This window comes from Bos taurus, chromosome 21, assembly GCF_002263795.3.
Source record: "Bos taurus isolate L1 Dominette 01449 registration number 42190680 breed Hereford chromosome 21, ARS-UCD2.0, whole genome shotgun sequence".
Classification (NCBI taxonomy): Eukaryota; Metazoa; Chordata; class Mammalia; order Artiodactyla; family Bovidae; genus Bos; species Bos taurus.
In genome coordinates, this window is record NC_037348.1 from 64,857,419 (window position 1) to 64,879,893 (window position 22,475).

General features: G+C 46.0%; 1 protein-coding gene across 7 annotated transcripts in view; it reads left to right on the forward strand.

Moving 5' to 3' along the window:
* Positions 1–22,475, forward strand: part of EML1 (EMAP like 1) — a 204,739-nt gene that overhangs the window by 153,662 nt on the left and 28,602 nt on the right. For 4 of the 7 annotated variants that reach the window (XM_059879357.1, XM_024982158.2, XM_024982156.2 and 1 more), the window contains exons 5-7: positions 13,385–13,413; positions 16,774–16,903; positions 22,130–22,279. In XM_059879357.1, the coding sequence (XP_059735340.1) occupies positions 13,385–13,413; positions 16,774–16,903; positions 22,130–22,279 (309 nt within the window). Of the gene's footprint in view, positions 1–13,384; positions 13,414–14,327; positions 14,385–16,773; positions 16,904–22,129; positions 22,280–22,475 lie in introns of all 7 variants that reach the window. The other 3 variants (XM_024982155.2, XM_024982153.2, XM_024982154.2) reach the window with 1 other exon arrangement.

The window sequence follows — 22,475 nt, forward strand, 5'->3', positions numbered from 1 at the left end:
AACCATGGATTCTTATGCTTGTGTTTGATCCCTTGGATGCAGACACAGAGGACTGACCATACATTCTCACGGTTGTTAATGTCACATCAGAATGAACTGGTGTTCAAGCGCTGAGACCCCCGGGAAAGCTCATCAGAACATGAGTGAGTGAGGGTGACCTTAGAGCTGTGACTTTGGGTCTGTCCTGATTCAGAGAAGAAGCAAGTCATTCACACCAGGTAGCGCTTGAACTTGTATCGGCCCCAAACCATTTGCTGTAAAGCTCGCAGCTACCACACAGCATATGCAAAGCTGTCTTAGCACACCTGGCACTTGGTGAAAATGAGAGAGAGGCTCCTTTCAGCATTCTTGTGTCTCTGTAATAATAATCACAACAAATATAAAGCCATTTCCTATCAATTGTATAGATCTTACTGTCAAACATAAAGTAATAGTGTTTTGAGGTCCTAAACATTTACATTTTCTAAGATACATTAATTTATTGAATAATCATCATGTTTTATGTTCTTCCTGGTGGTCTCAGTCTTCTTGCTCATGTATCTCATTTCCTTTGGAAATGGTCACAGGAGTCAACAGTCTCTCTTGTGACGCTTTAGACTTTTATCTTAGAATAGTTAACATTTTAAAATATTTTCCTTGCAGTGAGCCACAGAATTTTAACAGCACTTATTAATCTTTGCACTGACACAATTTTCATAAGAACAAAAGCAATATTCAGCAATGTAATATTTACCTCATGTATTATTGATGGTATATTGTGAATATTAACAATTATTTATATAGTGATTTGTGTCATAATGAGGTACTTATTAAATTTAAATAGGGGCTTGATAGTAACACTCTGATAAACAACCTGTACTATCTAATGTAGCCGGTAGCCTAATCCAAGAAAGGGGTTTTGTTTGTTTAAGTGTTTCATATCAGACAGAAAAACAGCTACTATTTAGAATGTACAGTTAATGTTGCTGGATTGATAAAATGTTTCAATTATCCAACTGGTTCCCCCATTGTCATTTTGAAGGGAATAAGGTATATCAACTTTGTAAGCAAGACACTTGGTTTCCATCAAAAAGTTGTTGCAGTGTGAGCTGATTTTGTTCAAGTGAGAAATGTTACAGCCATCTGCTGGAAACCTTGTTGTAACACACAAACTGCCCATCTTTGGAGTCAACAAATATGAAAAAAGCTTCAAAACTGTGAAGACGCCCACCACGTGCTGACTTGCCCTTGGACAGCCTTTAGTGTTGTGCAGCTGGCTGCTTTATCCAGGCTGCAAGGTCCAGAACCGCGAGCGGGACACTCAGCTCCATCCTTCTTGAAACTTCAGCCTCCAATGAGGAAGGCTTTTTTCTTTTTACTGAAGGATAATTGATTTACAATGTTGTGTTAGTTTCCGCTGCACAGCGAAGTAATTCAGTTACGTATATATACGTAGACGATGCCCACTCTAATGGCAGAAAATGAAGACGAACTAAAGAGCCTCTAGATGAGAGTGAAAGAGGAAAGTGAAAAAGCTGGCTTGAAACTCAACATTTAAAAAAAAAGTAAGATCGTGGCATCAGTTCCATCACTTCATGGCAAATAGAAAAAGTGGAAACAGTGACAGATGTTATTTTCTTGGGCTCCAAAATCACTGTGCACAGTCCTGCAGCCATGAAATTAAAAGGTGCTTGTTCCTTGGAAGGAAAGCTAATGTTTTAAAAAGCAGAGACATCACTTTGCCGCCAAACATCTGTATAGTCAAAGCTATATGGTTTTTCCAGTAGTAATGCATGGATGTGAGAGTTGGACCATAAAGAAAGCTGACTGCTGAAGAATTGACGCTTGCAAACTGTGGTGTTGGAGAAGACTCTTAAGAGTCCCTTGGACAGCAAGGAAGTCAAAACAGTCAATCCTAAAGGAAATCAATCCTGAATGTTCTTTGGAAGGACTGTTGGTGAAGCTGAAGCTCCATTACTTTGGCCACCTGATGGGAAGAGCCAACTCATTGGAAAAGACCCTGATGCTGGGAAAGGCTGAAGGCAAAAGAACAAGGGGGCGGCAGAAGGTGAGACGGCATCACTGACTCAATGGACATTAATTTGAGCAAACTCCTGGAGGTAGTGGAGGATAGAGGAGCCTGGCATGCTGCAGTCTGTGGGGTCACAAAGGGGCAGACACGACTTAGTGAAGGAACAACAACAAATATATGAGTACAATACTGTGTGTATTCTTTTCCATTGTGGTTTATTATAAGATTTGTTACTATCGAATATGATTCCCTGTGCTGTACAGTAGGTCCTTGTTGGTTATCCATTCTAGATTTAATAGTTTGTATCTGCTAATTGCAAACTCCCAGTCTATCCCTCCCCTGCCCTCTTCCCCTTGGCAGCCACAAGTCTGTTCTTTGTGTCTGGGAGTCTGTTTCTTTTTATGGATAAGTTCAATTTGTATCATATTTTAGAGTCCACATATAAGTGATATCATTTGTCTTTGTCTGACTTCACTTACTATGATCATCTCTAGGTCCGTCCATATTGCTGCACGTGTCATGATTTCTTTCTTTTTCATGACTGAGCAGTATTCCATTGTGTATATACACGTGCACGGACACGCCTTCGTTATCCGTTCACCTGCTGTTGGACATTTACGTTGCTCCCATGTCTTGGCTGCTGTGAGTAGTGCTGCTGTGGATATGGGGGTGCGTTATCCTTTTGAATTATACTTCTGTCCAAATAGATGCCCAGGAGTGGGACTGCTGGGTCATATAATACCTCTCCTTTAGTTTTTTAAGGAACCTCCATGCCCACTCCACTACTCTTGCCTGGAAAATCCCATGGATGGAGGAGCCTGGAAGGCTGCAGTCCATGGGGTCGCTGAGGGGCGGACACAACTGAGCAACTTCACTTTCACTTTTCACTTTCATGCATATGGAGAAGGAAATGGCAACCCACTCCAGTGTTCTTGCCTGGAGAATCCAGGGACAGGGGAGCCTGGTGGGCTGCCATCTATGGGGTCGCACAGAGTGGGACAGGACTGAAGTGACTTAGCAGCAACAATTAGCGTGCTGTTCTCCATAGTGGCTCCACAGTTTACCTTCCCACTGACAGTGTAGGAGGGTCCCCTTCTCTCCATACTAGCGGAGACAGTCTTTCTGGATGACACCTGGAGGTCCTTGTTGTTGTTCAGTCGCTCAGTCGTGTCCAGCTCTTTGTGACCCCATGGACTGCAGCACACCAGGCTTCCCCGTCCTTCACCACCTTCCAGACTTTGCTCCAGCTCATGTCCATGGAGTCGGTGCTGCCGTCCCACCATCTCATCCTCTGTCACCCCTTCTCCTCCTGCCCTCAATCTTTCCCAGCATCATGGTACTCTCCAGTGAGTCGGCTCTTCGCATCAGGTGGCCAAAGTATTGGAGCTTCAACTTCAGCGTCAGTCCTTCCAATGAATATTCAGGGTTGATTACCTTTAGGATTGACTGGTTTGATCTCCTTGCTGTTCAAGGGACTCTCAAGAGTCTTCTCCAACACCACAGTTCTAAAGCATCAATTCCTCGGCACTCAACTTTCCTTATGGTCCAACTCTCACATCCATATACAACTACTGGAAAAGCCATCGCTTTGACTGTGTGGATGTTCGTCAGCAAAGTGATGTCTCTGCTTTTTCAATCACTGTCTAGGTTTGTCATAGCTTTTCTTCCAGTGAACAAGCATCTTTTAATTTCACGGCTGCAGTCACTGTCCTCACTGATTTTGGAGCCCAAGAAAATGAAGTCTGTCAGAGGTCCTTAAGGCTCAGCCTTGCTTTGGTTTTCCTTGAGCATCACTGATGGTGGGATCTAAATCTTAATGTTCGGCCTGGGTTCAAGTCCTTCATCCACTGGCTGCTCACCCTCTCTTGTGCCCTGATATCCACATCTGCCAACACTGGCTCCCACTTCCCCCAGCAGGATTTATTTTCCCTTGTGAAGTAATTTACTATTACACAAGGTAACCTGTGTTTGGGGGTATCCAAATATACAAAAAGAGGAAAGGAAAACCCTCTATAATCATGGCAGTCAGAGGATTCGCAGCTCCCATTTTATTGTGTTTCCATCCAGACGTTATTTCTAGGGTGTTGTGTGTGTATAATTTTTACATAAATTATATTCTTCTGCACACATTTTGTAACCCTCTTTTTCATTTGCTGTGTAAGCATGCCTTTGTGTCAGGAAATATACTATTACAACATTTTCTCAGATGAGGACCATCATTTACCTAGATGAACGCACTTTAATTGGGCATTTGGGAATCAGGAAGACTTTTCTAGTCCAGTCAGACCAGCCCAACCTCTGGAACAACGCCTGGCATACAGTAGGTGCTCGGCCTCTTAGTTGTGTCTGACTCTTTGTGGCCCCGTGGACTGTAGCTCACCAGGCTCCTCTGCCCATGGAATTTTCCAGGCATGAATACTGGTGTGGAGTGCCATTTCCTTCTCCAGGGGATCTTCTCAACCCAGGGATCAAGCCCACATCACTTACGTCTTCTGCATGGGCAGGAGGAGTCTTTACCACTAACGCCACCTGAGAAGCCCTTGTAGGTACAGTTCAGTTCAGTCGCTCAATCGTGTCCGACTCTTTGTGACCCCATTAATCGCAGCACGCCAGACCTCCCTGTCCATCACTGACTCCCGGAGTTCACCCAAACCCACGTCCATCGAGTTGGTGATGCCATCCAGCCATCTCATCCTCTGTCATCCCCTTTTCCTCCTGCCCCCAATCCCTCCCAGCATCAGAGTCTTTTCCAATGAGTCAACTCTTCACATGAGGTGGCCAAAGTACTGGAGTTTCAGCTTTAAGATCATTCCTTCCAAAGAACACCCAGGGCTGATCTCCTTCAGAATGGACTGGTTGGATCTCCTTGCAGTGAACAGTATGAACAGTAGGTACCCAATAAGTATTTGTTGAATGTATCTTTTTTACCCCAGCCAATATAACAGGAAGAATTTAGGCTTAAGGAGCGTCATGGCCATATCCGTTTTAATCCCAGCTCTGCCACTTTTGTTCTGGGACTGTGAACTAGTTACTTAATCTCACTGAGGTTCCTCTCAGCACCAGTGAAAACTAGCCCCTACACAGCCCAGGGCTGCTGTGAGGGTTAAACAAGATAGTGTCCGTCGGTAGCATCCTCGGCATGGGGCTTGCCAACCCTGGGACTCCATAGGTGATAGGCACCACTGTTATTTGCCTTCTCCATTCTAGTGTTTGGGCTGATGTTTGCACAGCTTTGCTCACCCCCGTCCTCAGTCCTGAGTGCCTCTCTTCTTCAGGACATTCCAGAATTCTCCAACTTCCGTTAGAGACCTCACAGAAATTCTGCCACCTTATTCAGTCACTTTCCCAGCACCGCTTGACTCACTGAGCCCCTGCTGTATGCGGGACACAGCATGAGGCATGGCGGGAAGTGGAAAGGAGCAGCCCACGAAGACTCGTGCTCTCAACAGACACAGTTGACACCCGCAGCTGAAAAGGGTCAATGTCCTCCATTTCCAAAGGTCGCTGCCCACACCAGGGAGGCAAAGGACAGTCAACTCAACAGGAATGTAGGTAAAAGGTGTGAGCAGAGGCAGTTCACCGAGAAAGAAGTACAAATAGCCAATTAATTAAGGAAAAGATGCTCAAACTCCGTCTTCATTAAAGTAACACAAATCTAAGTAAGAAAAATCTTTTTATTGTATTATAAAATCAAAAAGCCCAAAATCAAACAAATGCACAGCTCGGTGAGTGACAGCTTCTAACACTTAGTACATAGAGGCTCCCCTTGTCCTCAGTGACGTATGTATGTGTCTGGAGGCCTGACAGGGAGAGGAGATCTCCAGCCAATCCTGCAAGACCCAACTCGGGATGCCCGTCTCTGGGAAGCCTGCCTGAGAGCCCCGGTCTGAGTTAGCCACCCTCCAGATTGCTTTGTTCCTGCCCATTAACCTTATGGGCTTCCCTGGTGGCTCAGATGGTAAAGAATCCGCCTACAGTGCGGGAGACGTGGGTTTGATACCTGGGTGAGGAAGATCCCCTGGCGAAGGATATGATAGCTCACTCTAGTATTCTTGCCTGGGAAATCCCATGGGTACAGGAGCCTGGCAGGCCACAGTCCTTGGGGTGGCAAAGAGTCAGACACGACTCAGTGACTAACACACACATTAACTGTGTAACTCCCTCCCCACCTGCCAGGGGCGTCACCACCCTCCCCCCACCCGCTACACCTTTAAGCTTCAGGAGGGCATTAAAGAGCTGGGTCATTTTTTTTTTTATTCTTTGTATTCCTAGCACTTTGCATAGGTCTGTCTGGCACACAGTAAGTGCTCAACAAGCATTCATTGAATGAATGAAAAAATGTTTCCCATATACTTGTTAAAACTGTGATCATTTAAGAACTATGCAAATAGCACCACCTATTGGTGGGTGATTTTAACACTACATTTGGATTCTAAAACGTTTACACTGGAAATGAGGTGACTTAAATGAATCTTTTTTTTTTAATGAAAAGATTGTTTCAGTCTTTAAGCCAAGGGGTCATTTACTTTTTAACAAATGTTAAAATATATAAGCACTGATATTCTTTATTTTGTTTCAGTTTTGAGGCTGTTAGGTGAGGAGCTCAAAAAATACATGTAGGTTATTGTCAGTGAAATTAGGAGAAAGAGGGAAGATATTAATTAATAATCACATGTTAAGTATTTTGTTACATGTTATATTTGATCCTGAAGATACCCTGTGCCTCACAGTGCTTTTGGTCCTGTTTTATAGATGAAAGAATCTAGTGTTTGTGGAGGTGAAGTGATTTGCCCAAATAAAACACAAATCCAGCTGACTTCAAAATCTCTGCCCCTTCTGCTGTGTTAAACTAAAGTATTGGTTGGAGATGTCTATGAATCAGTAGTTTTTGACCCCAATAGTGACTTCTAAATATTTTAAATCTATAGTTCCTGAATGACCCTACTTGTATTATAGTTAAAAGCTGCTTACTTAGGGCAGGTTATAAAAGAATCATCATTTACGTAGCAGAGTATTTTGACTTCCAACAGGGATTATATTCCATCAAGTGAAATCATTTTCAGGAGTCATGGTACTGTGTTCTGGGAGGTACCATTTTTATAGATGAGTAAGTCTCAGGAGAAAAAAAAGTTTAACTTTGGAACAGTGTCTTCCTCGACCAGGCCTTCTTAATCATTTAATGAAGCAAGCATGTCTTCTCAGAAGCATCTGGCCCGTTTCAGTCCTCCCGAATCCCCGTCTCCCAGAGTGCCCTGTTACACAGGCCACCGATGTGGCAGAGACCTGCTCTCAGGACTTTGGGGTAAATTAGTAACAGATACGAAAATGCTAGGGCTTCCCTGGTGGCTCAGATGGTAAAGAATTCGCCTGCCAATGCAGGAGACCTGGCTTCAGTCCCTGAGTGGGGAAGATCCCCTGGAGAAGGAAATGGCAGCCCACTCCAGTATACTTGCCTAGAGAATTCCATGGACAGAGGAGCCTGGCGGCAACAGTCATGGGGTCGCAAAGAGTCGGACACGACTGAGCGACTAACACTTTCACCTTCACAAACACGCTAAGTGCAGATTCCACCACAGGGCTAGAGTTTGGGAATATTCATTGCATCCGAGTCTGAACGAATTCTTGGCAGGACTCTCTTCCCCTGACACACACCCAGCCTGCAGTACGGCATCTGAATTATGGCAGATGAAGGGGGAAGTAGCCCCTTGTGACAGCCCTGGCGCCCAAAGTCCACACTGAATATTTACGGGGATTTTGTGCCACGTGACTTGGTCCTGGGCGGTTATAGCCACTTCATGGGTGTGAACTCGCAGCTTCCGGTGGGAGCTTTTCTTTGTGCCCACTGTCTGGCTTCCTCTCGCTGCCTTCAGATCCAGCTACTGGTCTGGGGAAGGCTCCAGATGACCTCACCTCCCCCCCTTGACCCCCCGGTACTGCTTATATGAGGAGGAGTCATTCAGAGAGTCTCCTGAACCGTCCCGCCCTAGGGAGAGTACAGCCAAGCCAAGCTTTTTCAGCAGATCGCCTTCCTGCCAAAAAAAACAACCGCACCGGAGGGCACCACTGTTCCTTTAGGAGACACTGGCCCCGGCCGCTAATGCCGGACCAGCCTAGAGATGAGGGTCTGCCTGCCGGGATGGAGATCCTTCCGCCCCTGTGGGCGCGCTTCCGTCCTGCACCTCCATCAGTGCTGACTCCGGACTTGGATGGGCATGAAGGGAGCCTCACTCTGCTTCCCTCCCCGCCCCCCACGCCACCCCTGGGGACCAGGCCCTAGCTGCAGAGGCTGTGTGAAGTCACCCACTTCAGTTTTCCCTGGAGTTCACACTGCGGAGTGGGTGACCAGAGACAGACCACACAACACCTTGAGAGGCGGTCGTCTCTTCGTCTAAGTGGGTTCACAGCACGGGCCTGTTTCCAGCATGCTGGGTCTGAAGTTCTACCGAGGAGCTCACTCTCAGCTCTACTGATGCTGAGTTCAGGATCGGATAGGTGATGGGCGCCCGGCTCCCGTGAGCTGATGTTGACTGGGGCGACAGCGTCTTTAACTTCGGATCACTGTCGTCATCTGTTCTGTGGGTTTTCCCTTCTGTCCGCGGTTGGGAAGATTCATTATCCTTTATAGCTTTGCATTCATAAGACAGGCACTCGTGATTGGAATAGGCCCTTTCCCTGGCCTCTTGCCTTTCAGGAGGGTGGTGCGTTGGCAGGGATCATGGATTGTAAAGTAAATATATTAATAGTATATTTTTCTATAGAAATTTAACTTTCTAAAATAATGAAACATAGCAATAGTATGTTTCCTAAATATACTTTGTATGAGTCACTCAGTCGTGTCCAACTCTTTGTGATCTTATGAACTGTATCCTGCCAGGCTCCTCTGTCCATGGAATTCTCCAGGGAAGAATACTGGAGAGGGCTGCCATTTCCTCCTCCAGGAGATCTTCCTAGGGATCCAGCCAGGGTCTCTTGCATTGCAGGCAGATTTTTTACCATCTGAGCCACCAGGGACGCCTGGTACCCAAAGGGTAGCCCATCGTTTAGAGCAGGATTTGAAGAACTATGAGCACTTCAGTACCTGATAGTTCTCAGTGACCTCCAGCTGATAACACTCAGGCTGCCTTTTTCTGATCTTTTAACAGAGATCTTTTTTCCATCTTCTTATGGTGCTTCAGCATCAGAATTCCACTAGCCTCCCTACATTTGGAGTTCATATTCCCCTATGAATGTTCTCTAAGAGAAACATAATCCGTAATTGCTCTTTTCTATCTCTTGGGAAGGTTCTGGGTTGCTTATATCTGTCTCACAGACTCGGCATCTTTCTACTTCCGTGATCAAAGTCATGATGGAAAAAAAAAATAGCTTTCCTGTCTTCTAATTCTCTGCCTAGCTTCCCTCACTGGCGGATGCGCTTTGTAGTGATCTGTTTTAGCTTTTCCTCTTGTGTCCTTGCCCTGCCTTGAATCTAATAAGATGTAAAATTTGGAGTTAAGACTTGTTCTTCCACTTAAAAAAAAAATCAGAGGAGTGTCACTCCCTCCAATAACAAGAACAAGCCAGGTAAGCCCACCATAGAGCCATGGTCACTAAGTGATTCAATGAACTCCAACCCCCAAAGTGACAGGCCCCTCTTAGGAGGGACTGGGACCACTGCTGAAATCTTTGCAGAGCTGCAGGAAGAGGAGAAATGGGAGGAAGAGGAGGAAAGGAGCTGAAGGCTTCTAGAATCCTGCGAGGCCGGGTGTGGACCGGCATGGTGGTGTGGACTGGCGTGGGCGGACTCTCCGGAGCCCCAGGCTCAAGGTGAACCTTCGTGCACCCGTGCTCACGCACACGCACACACACACACATTCTTCCCACACAGCCAGGGAGTAGGACAGAGTCCTGAAGCCCCCCTCTCAGAGCCCAGGCACGGTAGTTGCTGAAGGATGCTCTACACTGGGCCTTTCATGGGAACCAAGTGCTGTTCAGCTGCCCTGAAGGAGGGACGAGGACCCTGAGAGGGGCCCTGGGGGGGCGGGGCGTGGTGAAGGCTGAGCATCAGCTGGGAGGATGGCAGGAAGCATCAGGCACCAGGCAGCACCAACTACTTTGGGGAGTGGTGGGGGGCAGCAGGGGCCAGGGCCGCTGAGACACGCCCCCGCCCCCAGCCCACCCGGCCAGATGCAGATCCACAGGGCCAGCCAAGTCAGAGGCAGGGAGGGCTCCAGACCCTACCAGCTTCCAGTCAGCAGCTGAAGGCTGTTACAGGCCCTGGGTCACAGCTGTGAACAGCAATCCCTGCCCTTCTGGGCTTCCCTCCTGATGGGGAGACACACAATAATGAAGATAAATCTGGGCTTCCCAGGTGGTGGTCATGGTAAAGAACCCGCCTGCCAACGCAGGAGATGGAAGAGACCCAGGTTCAATCCCTGGGTGGGGAAGATCCCCTGGAGGAGGAAATGGCAACCCACCCCGGTATTCTTGCCTGGAGAATCCTGTGGACAGAGGAGCCTGACGGGCTACAGTCCATGGGGTCACAAAGAGTCAAGACATGACTGAAGCGACTTAGCACACATGCATGGGCAGGGTGTGAGGAGCAGACGGGGCGGATCTGAGCACAGGCCCTGCCGTGTGCTGTCCCTGGGGTGGGGGCGGGGGCGGTGTCCAGGGGACGGGAAGCTGGGGTCCACGCCTAGCTTGGGAGGTGCTGACCCAGTCACAGGACAGCAAGGACAGAGCATCTGGAACTCCATGACTGAGAGGAGAGAGAGATGGGATCAGAAAAACATCAGAGTCCGTAGAGGTTGTTTGGGGCCTTCAGGGCCAGTAGAAGGCAGGCTGTGTGTTAAAGGTGTGCTGGACCCACAGAGTACTGTTTCGGTGACCCGTGGTTCATGTTCAGAAATCTTGCCCCATAGCAGATCCACCTCCTTGAGACACACTAAACCCCTTTCAAAGCATCAGCAAAGAGTTTCCCATATATATGGCATAATATCAACTGAAAATCAAGGCCGTTAATAAATGCTGTCATCTGTTGCATCATGGGATTAAGGGCAGTTTTTGCTGGCAGTGTTTCTCAGCGTATCCCGAGTTAAAAATAGAGGAGAAAAGTGGCATGAGGGTGTCATCTGCCCTGGTTTGCATCTTTCATTATGCGGACTCGGAAAATGCAGGCGCCTCTGCAGGACCGTGGTCCTCCCAGCCCCCCCGGGTGGATGTGGTTTAGTCGCTTCAGTCGTGTCTTACTCTTTGCGATCCCATGGACTATAGCCCACCAGGCTCCTCTGTCCATTTGATTTCCCAGGTAAGAATACTGGAGTGGGTTGCCATTTCCTCCTCCAGGGGATCTTCCCAACGCAGGAATCAAACCCGAGTCTCCTGCATTGCAGGCAGATTCTTTACCAACTGAGCTACAAGGGAATCCCAAAATTTTGGGGGTGGGTTTCATTTATTTACTGTGTCTTGTTCTGTATGTTAAAGTGGGAGGTATTCTGGGAAGCGGGGGGCAGGAGCGAGCGGTGGGTACCGTGGAAGACGGCGTGGGCGTTGGAGTCTCGAAGACTTGAGTTCAAGGGCTGGCTCTGTGTTTGAACAGGATTCACTTCCTGCCGTCCTTGGGGGTCCCCTCCCCTGTCTGGCATGAGGTGGCAGTCTTCCCACGGGCAGCTGTCTGGTTGTCACCGGGAGGACTGTGCCCTCCTGCATTTGGTGGGGGCTCCCCGGGCAGGCCGTCTTGTGGGAAGCTCACCCCTCGGTGTGACCTCAGCCCGTCCGTGGTGTGCCCTTGGACAGGGTGGGCATCTGGCTTCCCAAGTGCAGTCATGGGGTCTCAGCCTGGTTGAGACAGTGGGGTCCCCCCATGTCCCAGGATGTGGCCACACCCCAATAGTCCTTATTCTTCCCTCCTTTCCTCCGCCCCCTCATCTTCCCCCCAAGAGCCATCCTCCTGGGAGTTGTTCAGTCACCCAGTTGTGTCTGACTCTTTGCGACCTCATGGAGTGCAGCACGCCAGACCTCCCCGTCCCTCACCATCTCCCAAAGTTTGCCCAAGTCCGTGTCCATTGCATCGGTGGTGCCATCCAGCCATCTCATCCTCTGATGCCCTCTTCTCCTTCTGCCCTCAATCTCTGCCAGCATCAGGGACTTTTCCAGTGAGTTGGCTGTTTGCATCAGATGACCAAAATACTGAAGCTTCAGATTCAGCATCAGTTCTTCCAGCGAGTATTCAGGGTTGATTTCCCTTAAGAGTGACTGGTTTGATCTCCACACTGTCCAAGGGTCTTTCAGGCGTCTTTGCCAGCACCACAGTTCGAAGGCATCAATTCTTTGGCATTCTGCCTTCTTTATAGTCCAGCTCTCACAACGGTGCGTGACCACTGGGAAAACCACAGGCTTGACCGTACGGACCTTTGGCGGCAGAGTAGTGTCTCTGCTTTTCAGCACATCTAGGTTTGTCATAGCTTTCCTGCCAAGAAGCAGTTGTCCTCTGATTTCATGGCCTCAGTCACCATCCGCAGTGATTTTTGAGCCCAAGAAGAGGAAATCTGTCACTACTTCCACCTTTTCTCCTCCTGTTTGCCATAAAGTAACAGGGCCTGATGGCGTGATCTTAGTTTTTTAACATTTAGTTTTAAGCTGGCTCTTTCACCTCATCAAGAGGTTCTTTAGTTCCTCCCCTTTCGGGAGCCTGGTGCTTAAGTTCTCTCGCCAAAGCCCCTGAGACAGGAGTTTGCTAGTTTTAAGTCAGTTCTTCAAATAATCTGCCAGAAGCACGTGGGGAAGAAAAACAAACCTTTCTACGCATTTAGGCAGGGCTGTGCCCGTCTTGGTTAACCATGCGTTTTCCTTCTCCAAACCTTTCTTTGCTCTCATAAAAAGTACAGCTTTGGTGATAAAGTTGGGATTGTCATCCCTGGCACTTGGTTTTAAGCATTTTTGTTGACGCTGTTCCTCTTTGCGGTTACATGGCTTTGTGTTTCTTTTTAACATATGTTCTTCACTCGGCATCTGTGTGATGAACTAGTGTGGCTAGTGGGTGAGGGGTCTTCTGTGACTGAGACTAACCACCAGCCCATGCTTCCCTTTAAGAACTGTTTTGGGGGACTTCCCTGGTGGTCTGGCGGTTTAGACTTTGCCTTCCAGTGAGGGGATGTGGGTTCAACCCCTGGTCAGAGAGCTAAGATCCCAGATGCCTCCAGGCAGGGGAAACCAAAGCATAAAACAGAAGCAATATTGTAACAGATTCAATAAAGGCTTTAAAAAGGGTGCATATCGTAAGCTGATTTGCATTGTTGTATGGCAGAAACCAACACAATGCTATAAAAGCCATTTTCCTCCAATTAAACATAAATTTAGAAAGAAATAAAACCTATTTTGGTTTTGTCTCCACAGCAAACCCAAGGAGCCGGTCTTCAGCGCAGGTAAGGCTGGTTGAATGTCAGTGTGGGCGCCCCTTACTCACCGCGGTACTTGAGGGGCAGTAAGAAGTGGTTGTTCAGGGGCAGCTGGGATGGCGGGACACGGGGGTCTGTGTGGAGGGCCTGGGGGCTGAGTGCTCACTATCAGCCTGTACCTGGGGGTCTGGCGACTCACATCACTCAGAGACCACCCAGAAAAGGGTCATCAAGACTAAACCCTTCATTTGCCCCCATTTAAAACGGATTCAAGAGACATCCATAAGGAGAAAAAGTGACATGCCGTTACATGAAATTTCTCGGTTAAAACACCCTATTGCCTTTCTCCCCCCTTCCTTGCTAATGGGGGCTCTCCCATCACCAGCATTTGCCTTTCTCTTGAAAGGGAAAGTCTCTGATGTATCCAGTTACAACTTTATCTAAATGCGACTTTCTTTTTCTGCCTGTGATTTCCTAAACTGCCAACTAATAGTCCATATATATCTTTCCATGTATCTTTTCTAACACGTGTTATAATAAGGGAGCTGCTATTTTTAGAATAGTAAGCTTATTTGAAAGCATACTTAAAAATGCAAAATCTTTGACAAGATTTTGTGCAATGGGCTAAATAAATTCATTTAATTTTCCAAGTTTCTTTCCCCCCCTTAAGTTCAGCATCGAAACACGAGAGTCAGACTTTCCTATTTAAGCGCATGTGCCTCAATATTCATTTCATTTTCAGGAAGCATGAAGTTACTCACTGAAAATGTAATCGCCCTCAGCCTGCAGAGTAGGTCTGGTGTGCACTTGTCAGAACCCCTGAAATGTGTCCAGGTTTTTCTAGCGATGGGGGCGGGGGAGCCTCTGGGCCTGGGGGCTCAAGAGCGCCCCCTGCAGGCAGGCCAGTCACTCTCGCAGTGCCCCCTCATCTCTTTACCCAGCACTTCTGTCTCTGTCTCCGAAATCCCAAGGGAAACGCCGGGTGACGCACTGCAAAGGTAGGCGGCATTTCTGAAGCCTCATAGCTCTCTGAGCAAAGCTGCTCCCCAGGCTGCAGAAACTCTTTTCATACAGGCCACCAGCTACCCTCCTTGTATGAAAATGCTTTGTGATGCAAACCACATGGGTTTACTGGGCTTCAAAGCAGTCCTGAGCATTTACTCGGGCGGGTCTGAATGAGGAGCTAAAAACTAGACCTTCGGTGATGATTGGCTGATGACAAGAACTCTTTTTAAAATCTGTATAAATGTTAAGAGAGCTATAGGGCGAGCCCTGGATGCCCCGTTTTCTGGAACCTGCACTGCTGCTGGCCGCTCCCTGTGGCACCTCTGGGTTTGGGGGTTGTGTGCTGTTATCCTAACATGCCTGAAAAAAAGAACAAGCAAGCAAAGATTGCTTTCCCTCGCTGCGTTGTTTTTTTTTTTTTTTTTTTAAGATGTAGAATGTCTGACTTAGCTGTCCAGAACAGTGCCAAGGCTAACTCCAGAGCTTTTCTTCTCGGTCCAGTGACGTAGATCTGCCCATTAAGTCAACCTGTCATAAGGACTTTTCCAGTACATAACGATATACTCAAGTAGATATTCCATCTATATGGATGTTTGGTGTGTGCTGCAGGGTGACATTATATTCCCTTTATTCTAAATCTGCATTCCATGGTTCCCCTCTTACAAAGGGAATTCATGGAATCACTTGTCATTTAAGCCACCACACCCGCCCCTCTTTGTCCCCCTTCTATTGATCTACTGAGTGCCTTTTGGGTCTTCAGTTTTGATGGCCACACCGTCTGAAGAGCTGAGATGTGGTTGAGGGATGAATGAAGGGAAGGGGGCAGGTGAGGCGAGCGTGGGTAGATGCACAGAGCGGGTGGGTGTGTAGGTGGCAGAGACAGAGAGAGAAGGACCCCGGGGGTGGGGGGCAGTTGTGGCCAGTGATGTCGTATACAGGAAGAGGGGACAGGGCAGTTAGAGCGTTGGGTCCAGCAAGTAGGAGAGTAGGAGAAGGATCCCGAATCCAGTGTGGGCCTTGATGGGTTTGGTAGCTAAGATGACCAGGGTAGGGGGTGGGGGCCGTACAAAAGCCTGCAGCCCTGGGGGCCTCCAATGGGCTCCTCCCAGTGGAACTGGGGAGGATGGAGCCTAGTGAGGAGCACTCTCACAGGAGCGCCACAGAACACAGCAGCTGGCATACTGGGCAGGAGTGAACACATGTTGGTTTTTACTTAAAAGTCAGATTTAATATGCAGAGTGAAGAGTGTGTCACATGCATGCATTTAAGACCTGGATTGCACACACCGTAAAAGTGCAACGGCCTCTCAGTTTTTAGGCAATATCGCATGTGGCTTTGTCTGAAAATCCTCAGGAATAAGGCTTACAAGACTAATTTGCGAATGTGGTACTTACAACGTTATAATCATTTTATGACTTCCTTAGCAGTTTCCTCTCTGGGCATAATTTTTCTGTTGAGTTATGGTACAGCCCCAACTGCCCGATTTAAATGCCATTAAGGGGCCCAGTCCTTTGATCTGCAGTGAAGCATCAGAATGCAGTGAGTTCTGAATCCAAACAGAATTCATCAGGAGCTCACAAGACATGTTCTTTGGCCTTATTATATCTTGAAAACTAGCCAGAAAACCCTAGATTGTTTGTCTTTGTTTAAAGTCAGGAGTGGCCCTTTGTTGGTGTATTACTGGATTTTACTTTCATCCCTGTAATTTATTAAAGATTCAGAAGTGATTTTGTTATAAAAATGTTTGTTCTAGAAAGGTTTATTCCCCAGCTTCTCCCTCTAATGGGTCTTTTGTCCTTTTCTTTTCTGTTTCTAGCTTTTCTTTGAGCATTTTCCTTTTTGCATGCATCCCAGCATGTACTTCTGCCGGTTTTGTGGCCTTTGCACTTGAATTATCCAATGTGAAAGATACATAAAGACACATTTTTTACATTGCACTATAACAAACCGATTTAAATATTGAAAGATATTTTATGAATTTTGATACTGCAATTGTATATCCATTGAACTCAATAAAAAAAAAATTTAAGTGGATTTCTTGTGTTAGTTGTAATTTTTTGGGGTGGCATTTTCCCCCTCCTGATGATAAAGAACCTATAGGCACTAAAATCTCTCATGGAGAATAATTGTTGGAGTCTAATTCTTTTCTGCCTATTATAATTTCTCACATTACTTAAGTAAGCAGAATGTCAAAGGCAAACAAGGTGAACATTTTTATTTCAAACTGTTTGTGTTTTAGTTAGTTTTCCCTAGGATTTTAATCAGAAATGACATAAAGGGCAACGTTTCTACTTTTGCATTGGAAGGATGGAGAAAATATAACTTTTTTTCAGGTACCCTGGGCACCAAGGTGTCTTACTGACGTCTTTGTTCTCTTCATAGAAGAAGGATATGTAAAAATGTTTCTTCGTGGACGCCCTGTTACCATGTACATGCCCAAAGATCAAGTGGATTCTTACAATTTGGAAGCAAAAGTAGAACTGCCAACCAAGAGACTGAAGCTGGAATGGGTGTATCCTTTATTCATTAAGTCTGCCCTGAAGTCATCAGTTGATGAGTGCTTTTATTGAAATTCAGTGGTAGAAACCCATAAAACTAAACCATGATGGCAAAAAGTTTTTAAACCCAAAGAAAGAAAGAGGGACTCCCTGGAAGGAAGGGCTAGCATTGCCCCTCAACCAAGTCGGGCTTTGGCCAAGCTTGGGAATCTTAACTTCAAGTTAGCAGTGACTAGGGACCTTCCTGGTAGGCCGGTGGTTAAGACTTTGCCTTCCGATGCAGGGGGTATGGGTTCAATCCGTGATTGAGGAACTAAGATCCCACGTGCCACAGGGTGGGATCTGAACATTGTAAATCAATGATACATCAATTTAAAAAAGCAAAAAAAAAAAAAAACCAAACCTTAAAAAACAGTGACTAATTGAACATGAGTATGGACTCAGTACTAAATGAAAGGAATACAGTACAACGGATGGCTTAAGTTAAACGGACACAGAGCATCAATATAATACCACTGGGAAAAGGAAAAGCTCTCATAAGATCTAGGCCACAGAAATCTGAGTCAGCCATATGACTAGCGTTCTTGAAATAAAGCTGCTAGAATCTTCATAATATGAGGCTTGGGATAGTGAATGAACTACCAAGGAGGGAATAAAAGACAAGAAATCAAGAAACAGAGCCTGTGAAAGAGGGTGAAGTGTTGTTTTGGGGTTTTTTTTTTTTTAATTTTACTATTTTGTTTTACTTTAGAAACCCACAGAGTCCACCTTCCAGTCCATCCAGACTTTAAGACAAAGAGCAAAATCCTTTCTTCACCCTCAAACAGCTGTTTATTGAATACCAGTTTAATGCCAAACCCTGACAACAAATTACTTGGAGTTGGTTTAAACTGAAGCTATTGTTATTTCACTTAGAAGAATTACTATTTGAAATTATAAGATCATATTCCTTGGAAGTTTTTTGCAATTATTTCTGTACCTAAATTTCTCAAACTATTTTTTTATATTTCCAGATTCAGATGTCACTAAGTGTCCGCCTGCAGCTATTTTGCTGTCTGTATTGGCGCATGAAAAGTGACCCCGTTCTTCTTTAAGTCACTGCTTGTTTGAATTGGTTAAATCAAATCTGAAACACATCATTCAAGACCCAGTTGTTCAACCTACTCCCAACTCATATTTTAAAAGGTGGGAAACAGTGGAATTTGCAGCAAATGTGGTTTTTCACATCCAAGTTCAAGTGATGTTTTGCTCTGAAATAGTTTTCAAGCTTTAGAACCATATATGTTAAAATCTTAACAGGTTATTATCCCTGAGGAGCTGTGGATGGTTAGGACAAGGAGGACCTAAATTTGTTACCTTTTATTGATATATAGATACATGAGCCTCCCTGGTGGGTCAGATGGTAAAGAATCTGCCGGCAATGCAGAAGACCTGGGTTCCATCCCTGAGTCAGGAAGATCCCCTGGAGAAGGGAATGGCAACTCACTCCAATATTCTTTGCCAGAGAATTCCATGGACAGAGGAGCCTGGCAGGCTGCAGTCCATGGGGTCGCAGTCGGACACAAGTGAGCGACTAATACTTTCACTTTACATGGCGGCGAGAGCCCAGAGAGCTAACACTAGACAACCAGGTGACCTCATATATGCATGTATACTGTTCACACCTTTTACATGTATTTTTTATAATGTAAAAAAAAATGTTTTAAGTGAAATACATAGGTGCCCATTTACAATAAGCAGTAAACTCATAATTGGTTTATAACTTAGACATGAAAGTCATTAACCAGTATCTGAAAATTTTCTTTTTAAATACTTTAAAATATAAGGAATGCCAAAACTCAACTTTTTTTCTCTTAGAATAGAATTTATAACCTCATACTGCTTAATATTTGAAACAATATAGCCACTTAACATAGAGGGTTTTCCAGGTGGTGCTAGTGGTAAAGACCATCCCCATGGAAAAGAAATGCAAAAAAGCAAAATGGCTGTCTGAAGAGGCCTTACAAATAGCTGTGAAAAGAAGAGAAGCGAGAAGCAAAGGAGAAAAGGAAAGATATAAGCATCTGAATGCAGAGTTCCAAAGAATAGCAAGAAGAGATAAGAAAGCCTTCCTCAGCGATCAATGCAAATAGAGGAAAACAACAGAATGGGAAAGACTAGAGATCTCTTTAAGAAAATTAGAGATACCAAGGGAACATTTTATGCAAAGATGGGCTCAATAAAGGACTGAAATGGTATGGACCTAACAGAAGCAGAAGATATTAAGAAGAGATGGCAAGAATACACAGAAGAACTGTACAAAAAAGATCTTCATGACCCAGATAATCACAATGGTGTGATCACTGACCTAGAGCCAGACATCCTGGAATGTGAAGTCAAGTGGGCCTTAGAAAGCATCACTACGAACAAAGCTAGTGGAGGTGATGGAATTCCAGTTGAGCTATTTCAAATCCTGAAATACGATGCTGTGAAAGTGCTGCACTCAACATGCCAGCAAATTTGGAAAACTCAGCAGTGGCCACAGGACTCGAAAAGGTCAGTTTTCATTCCAATCCCAAAGAAAGGCAATGCCAAAGAATGCTCAAACTACCGCACAATTGCACTCATTTCACATGCTAGTAAAGTAATGCTCAAAATTCTCCAAGCCAGGCTTCAGCAATATATGAACCGTGAACTTCCAGATGTTCAAGCTGGTTTTTAGAAAAGGCAGAGAAACCAGAGATCAAATTGGCAACATCTGCTGGATCATCAAAAAAGCAAGAGAGTTCCAGAAAAATACCTATTTCTGCTTTATTGACTATGCCAAAGCCTTTGACTGTGTGGATCACAATAAACTGTGGAAAATTCTGAAAGAGATGGAAATACCAGACCACCTGACCTGCCTCTTGAGAAACCTATATGCAGGTCAGGAAGCAACAGTTAGAACTGGACATGGAACAACAGACTGGTTCCAAATAGGAAAAGGAGTACATCAAGGCTGTATATTGTCACCCTGCTTTACTTCTATGCAGAGTACATCATGAGAAACGCTGGGCTGGAAGAAGCACAAGCTGGAATCAAGATTGCCGGGAGAAATATCAATAACCTCAGATATGCAGATGACACCACCCTTATGGCAGAAAGTGAAGAGGAACTAAAAAGCCTCTTGATGAAAGTGAAAAAGTTGTCTTAAAGCTCAACATTCAGAAAACTAAGATCATGGCATCTGGTCCATCACTTCAGGGGAAATAGATGGGGAAACAGTGGAAACAGTGTCAGACTTTATTTTTCTGGGCTCCAAAATCACTACAGATGGTGACTGCAGCCATGAAATTAAAAGACGCTTACTCCTTGGAAGGAAAGTTATGACCAACCTGGATAGCATATTCAAAGCAGAGACATTACTTTGCCAACAAAGGTCCGTCTAGTCAAGGCTATGGTTTTTCCAGTGGTCATGTATGGATGTGAGAGTTGGACTGTGAAGAAAGCTGAGTGCCGAAGAATTGATGCTTTTAAACTGTGGTGTTGGAAAAGACTCTTGAGAGTCCCTTGGACTGCAAGGAGATCCAGTCAGTCCAGCCTAAAGGAAATCAGTCTTGAATATTCATTGGAAGGACCGATGCTGAAGCTGAAACTCCAATACTTTGGCCACCTGATGCGAAGAGTTGACTCATTTGAAAAGACCCTGGGAGGGATTGGGGGCAGGAGGAGGGAACTACAGAGAATGTGATGGCTGGATGGCATCACCGACTCGATGGACGTGAGTTTGGGTAAACTCCGGGAGTTGGTGATGGACAAGGAGGCCTGGCGTGCTGCGATTCATGGGGTTGCAAAGAGTCGGACACGACTGAGCGACTGAACTGAACTGAACTGAGTGGTAAAGAATCTACCTGCCAGTGCAGGAGACGCCAGAGACTTGGGTCTCTGGGTCAGGATGACCCACTGGAGTAGGAAATGGCAACCCTCTCCAGTATTGTTGCCTGGAAAATTCCACAGGCAGAGGAGCCTGGTGGGCTACAGTCCACGTGGTTGCAAAGAGTCAGACGCAACTGAGCACGCCTGCACGCACACAACGCTGTCAGATGTGTTTTGTTTTCCAAACAAGCTACAACAGCCACTGACCGTAGTAGGATTCAAGTAATCTTCCAGCCATGGTTCTAGAGCCAGGCTGAGCCTCTCTCCCTCAGCACCAGCGTGACGGCAGTTTCAGGTCCCCTGTAGCAGGTGTGTGTCTCAGGATGACGATAACGTGGAGAGTTCAAAGATGACAAGATTCAGTGGCCCTGTTCTGCCTTTCAATTCCAGTCCCAGAAGCAAGCCCTTGGCTTTAAAAGTTAGATTCAAGACAGCAAGTGGACGCATTCTAGACTGTGGCCATGGTTCAGCAGATCTCAGCAAGTAGTGAGGTAACTAGAATAAACGGTATGCAAGAGAGGCAGCAGAAAGGAAAGAGAAAAAAAAATGAACAGAGTACCCCAGCATTCTCGGGAAATTAGTGTCAAGTCACCCTTCAGGTGACTTTGATTCTAGAGTCAGGATAGTACCTCTAACAGAAGGTTATGGTCACCGGCCTTTCAGGAGACCAGCTTGGGAAAAATTTAAACCCAGCCTAGGTTTGAGGGAAACGTATCCACATAAGATTACAGCAGCTCAACGAAGTGGTGTAGGCCCTGGCCACTGATTTCCTGGATCCGTGACTGATGGGCCAAATCGAAGAGTTCACTTCCTAGTTATTACACAAGCGTCTGATCCAGTTCCTGTTAGCAGTAGAACAGCAAATCACCATGTTTCATCAAGCTGAATGGAACCCAGGTCTCCCGCATTGCAGGCAGATTCTTTACTATCAGAGCCACCAGGGAAGCCCAAAAATACTGGGGTGGGTGGCCTATCCCTTCTCCAGCAGATCTTCCCGGCCCAGAAATCGAACCGGGGTCTCCCTTATTGCAGGCGGATTCTTTACCAGCTGAGCTACCAGGTCATTATAATACATACTTTCAAAAAAACCCACACCTTTGTATTGTTAAAAAAAATATCAGCAATTTCCACTACATCAATTACCTTTTGCAACTTTATTGCCTGCCTATTGAGGGGGGTCCGATGTATTGAATATTTGGCACGGAGTATTTCAAATTTAGTCTTCTTTAAATTAGTGAAATTGATGGTAACAGTCACATAGAAATTTAGTGCCTGTCCCAGCTGAAGAAAGCTGATGTTTTGTTAGCTCCTAAAAGAAGGCAAGTTTTATCTTGACACGCACGAAGCTACGGGTACAGGGGTCGAGACTGCCGTAATAACCTGTACTTGCTCCCGACGGGCGAGACCGTCTATTTCATCGCGTCGGTGGTCGTGCTGTACAACGTGGAGGAGCAGCTTCAGAGGCATTACGCGGGCCACAATGACGACGTGAAGTGGTGAGTCCTCAAAACCGATGCCTGTGACGCCTGTGCAAAGGGCATTGGCAGAAAGGGTTCCGTGATGGATAGAACTACAGAGAAGCAGAGGGAGCTGAGAAAATGGGGTCTTTGAGAACAGCTCTTGTTTGTGCTCTAGGCTGTATTCTGGCTCCCTGGCGCTCTAAGACCCGTTCTTTGGTTTTCTCTTCTCATG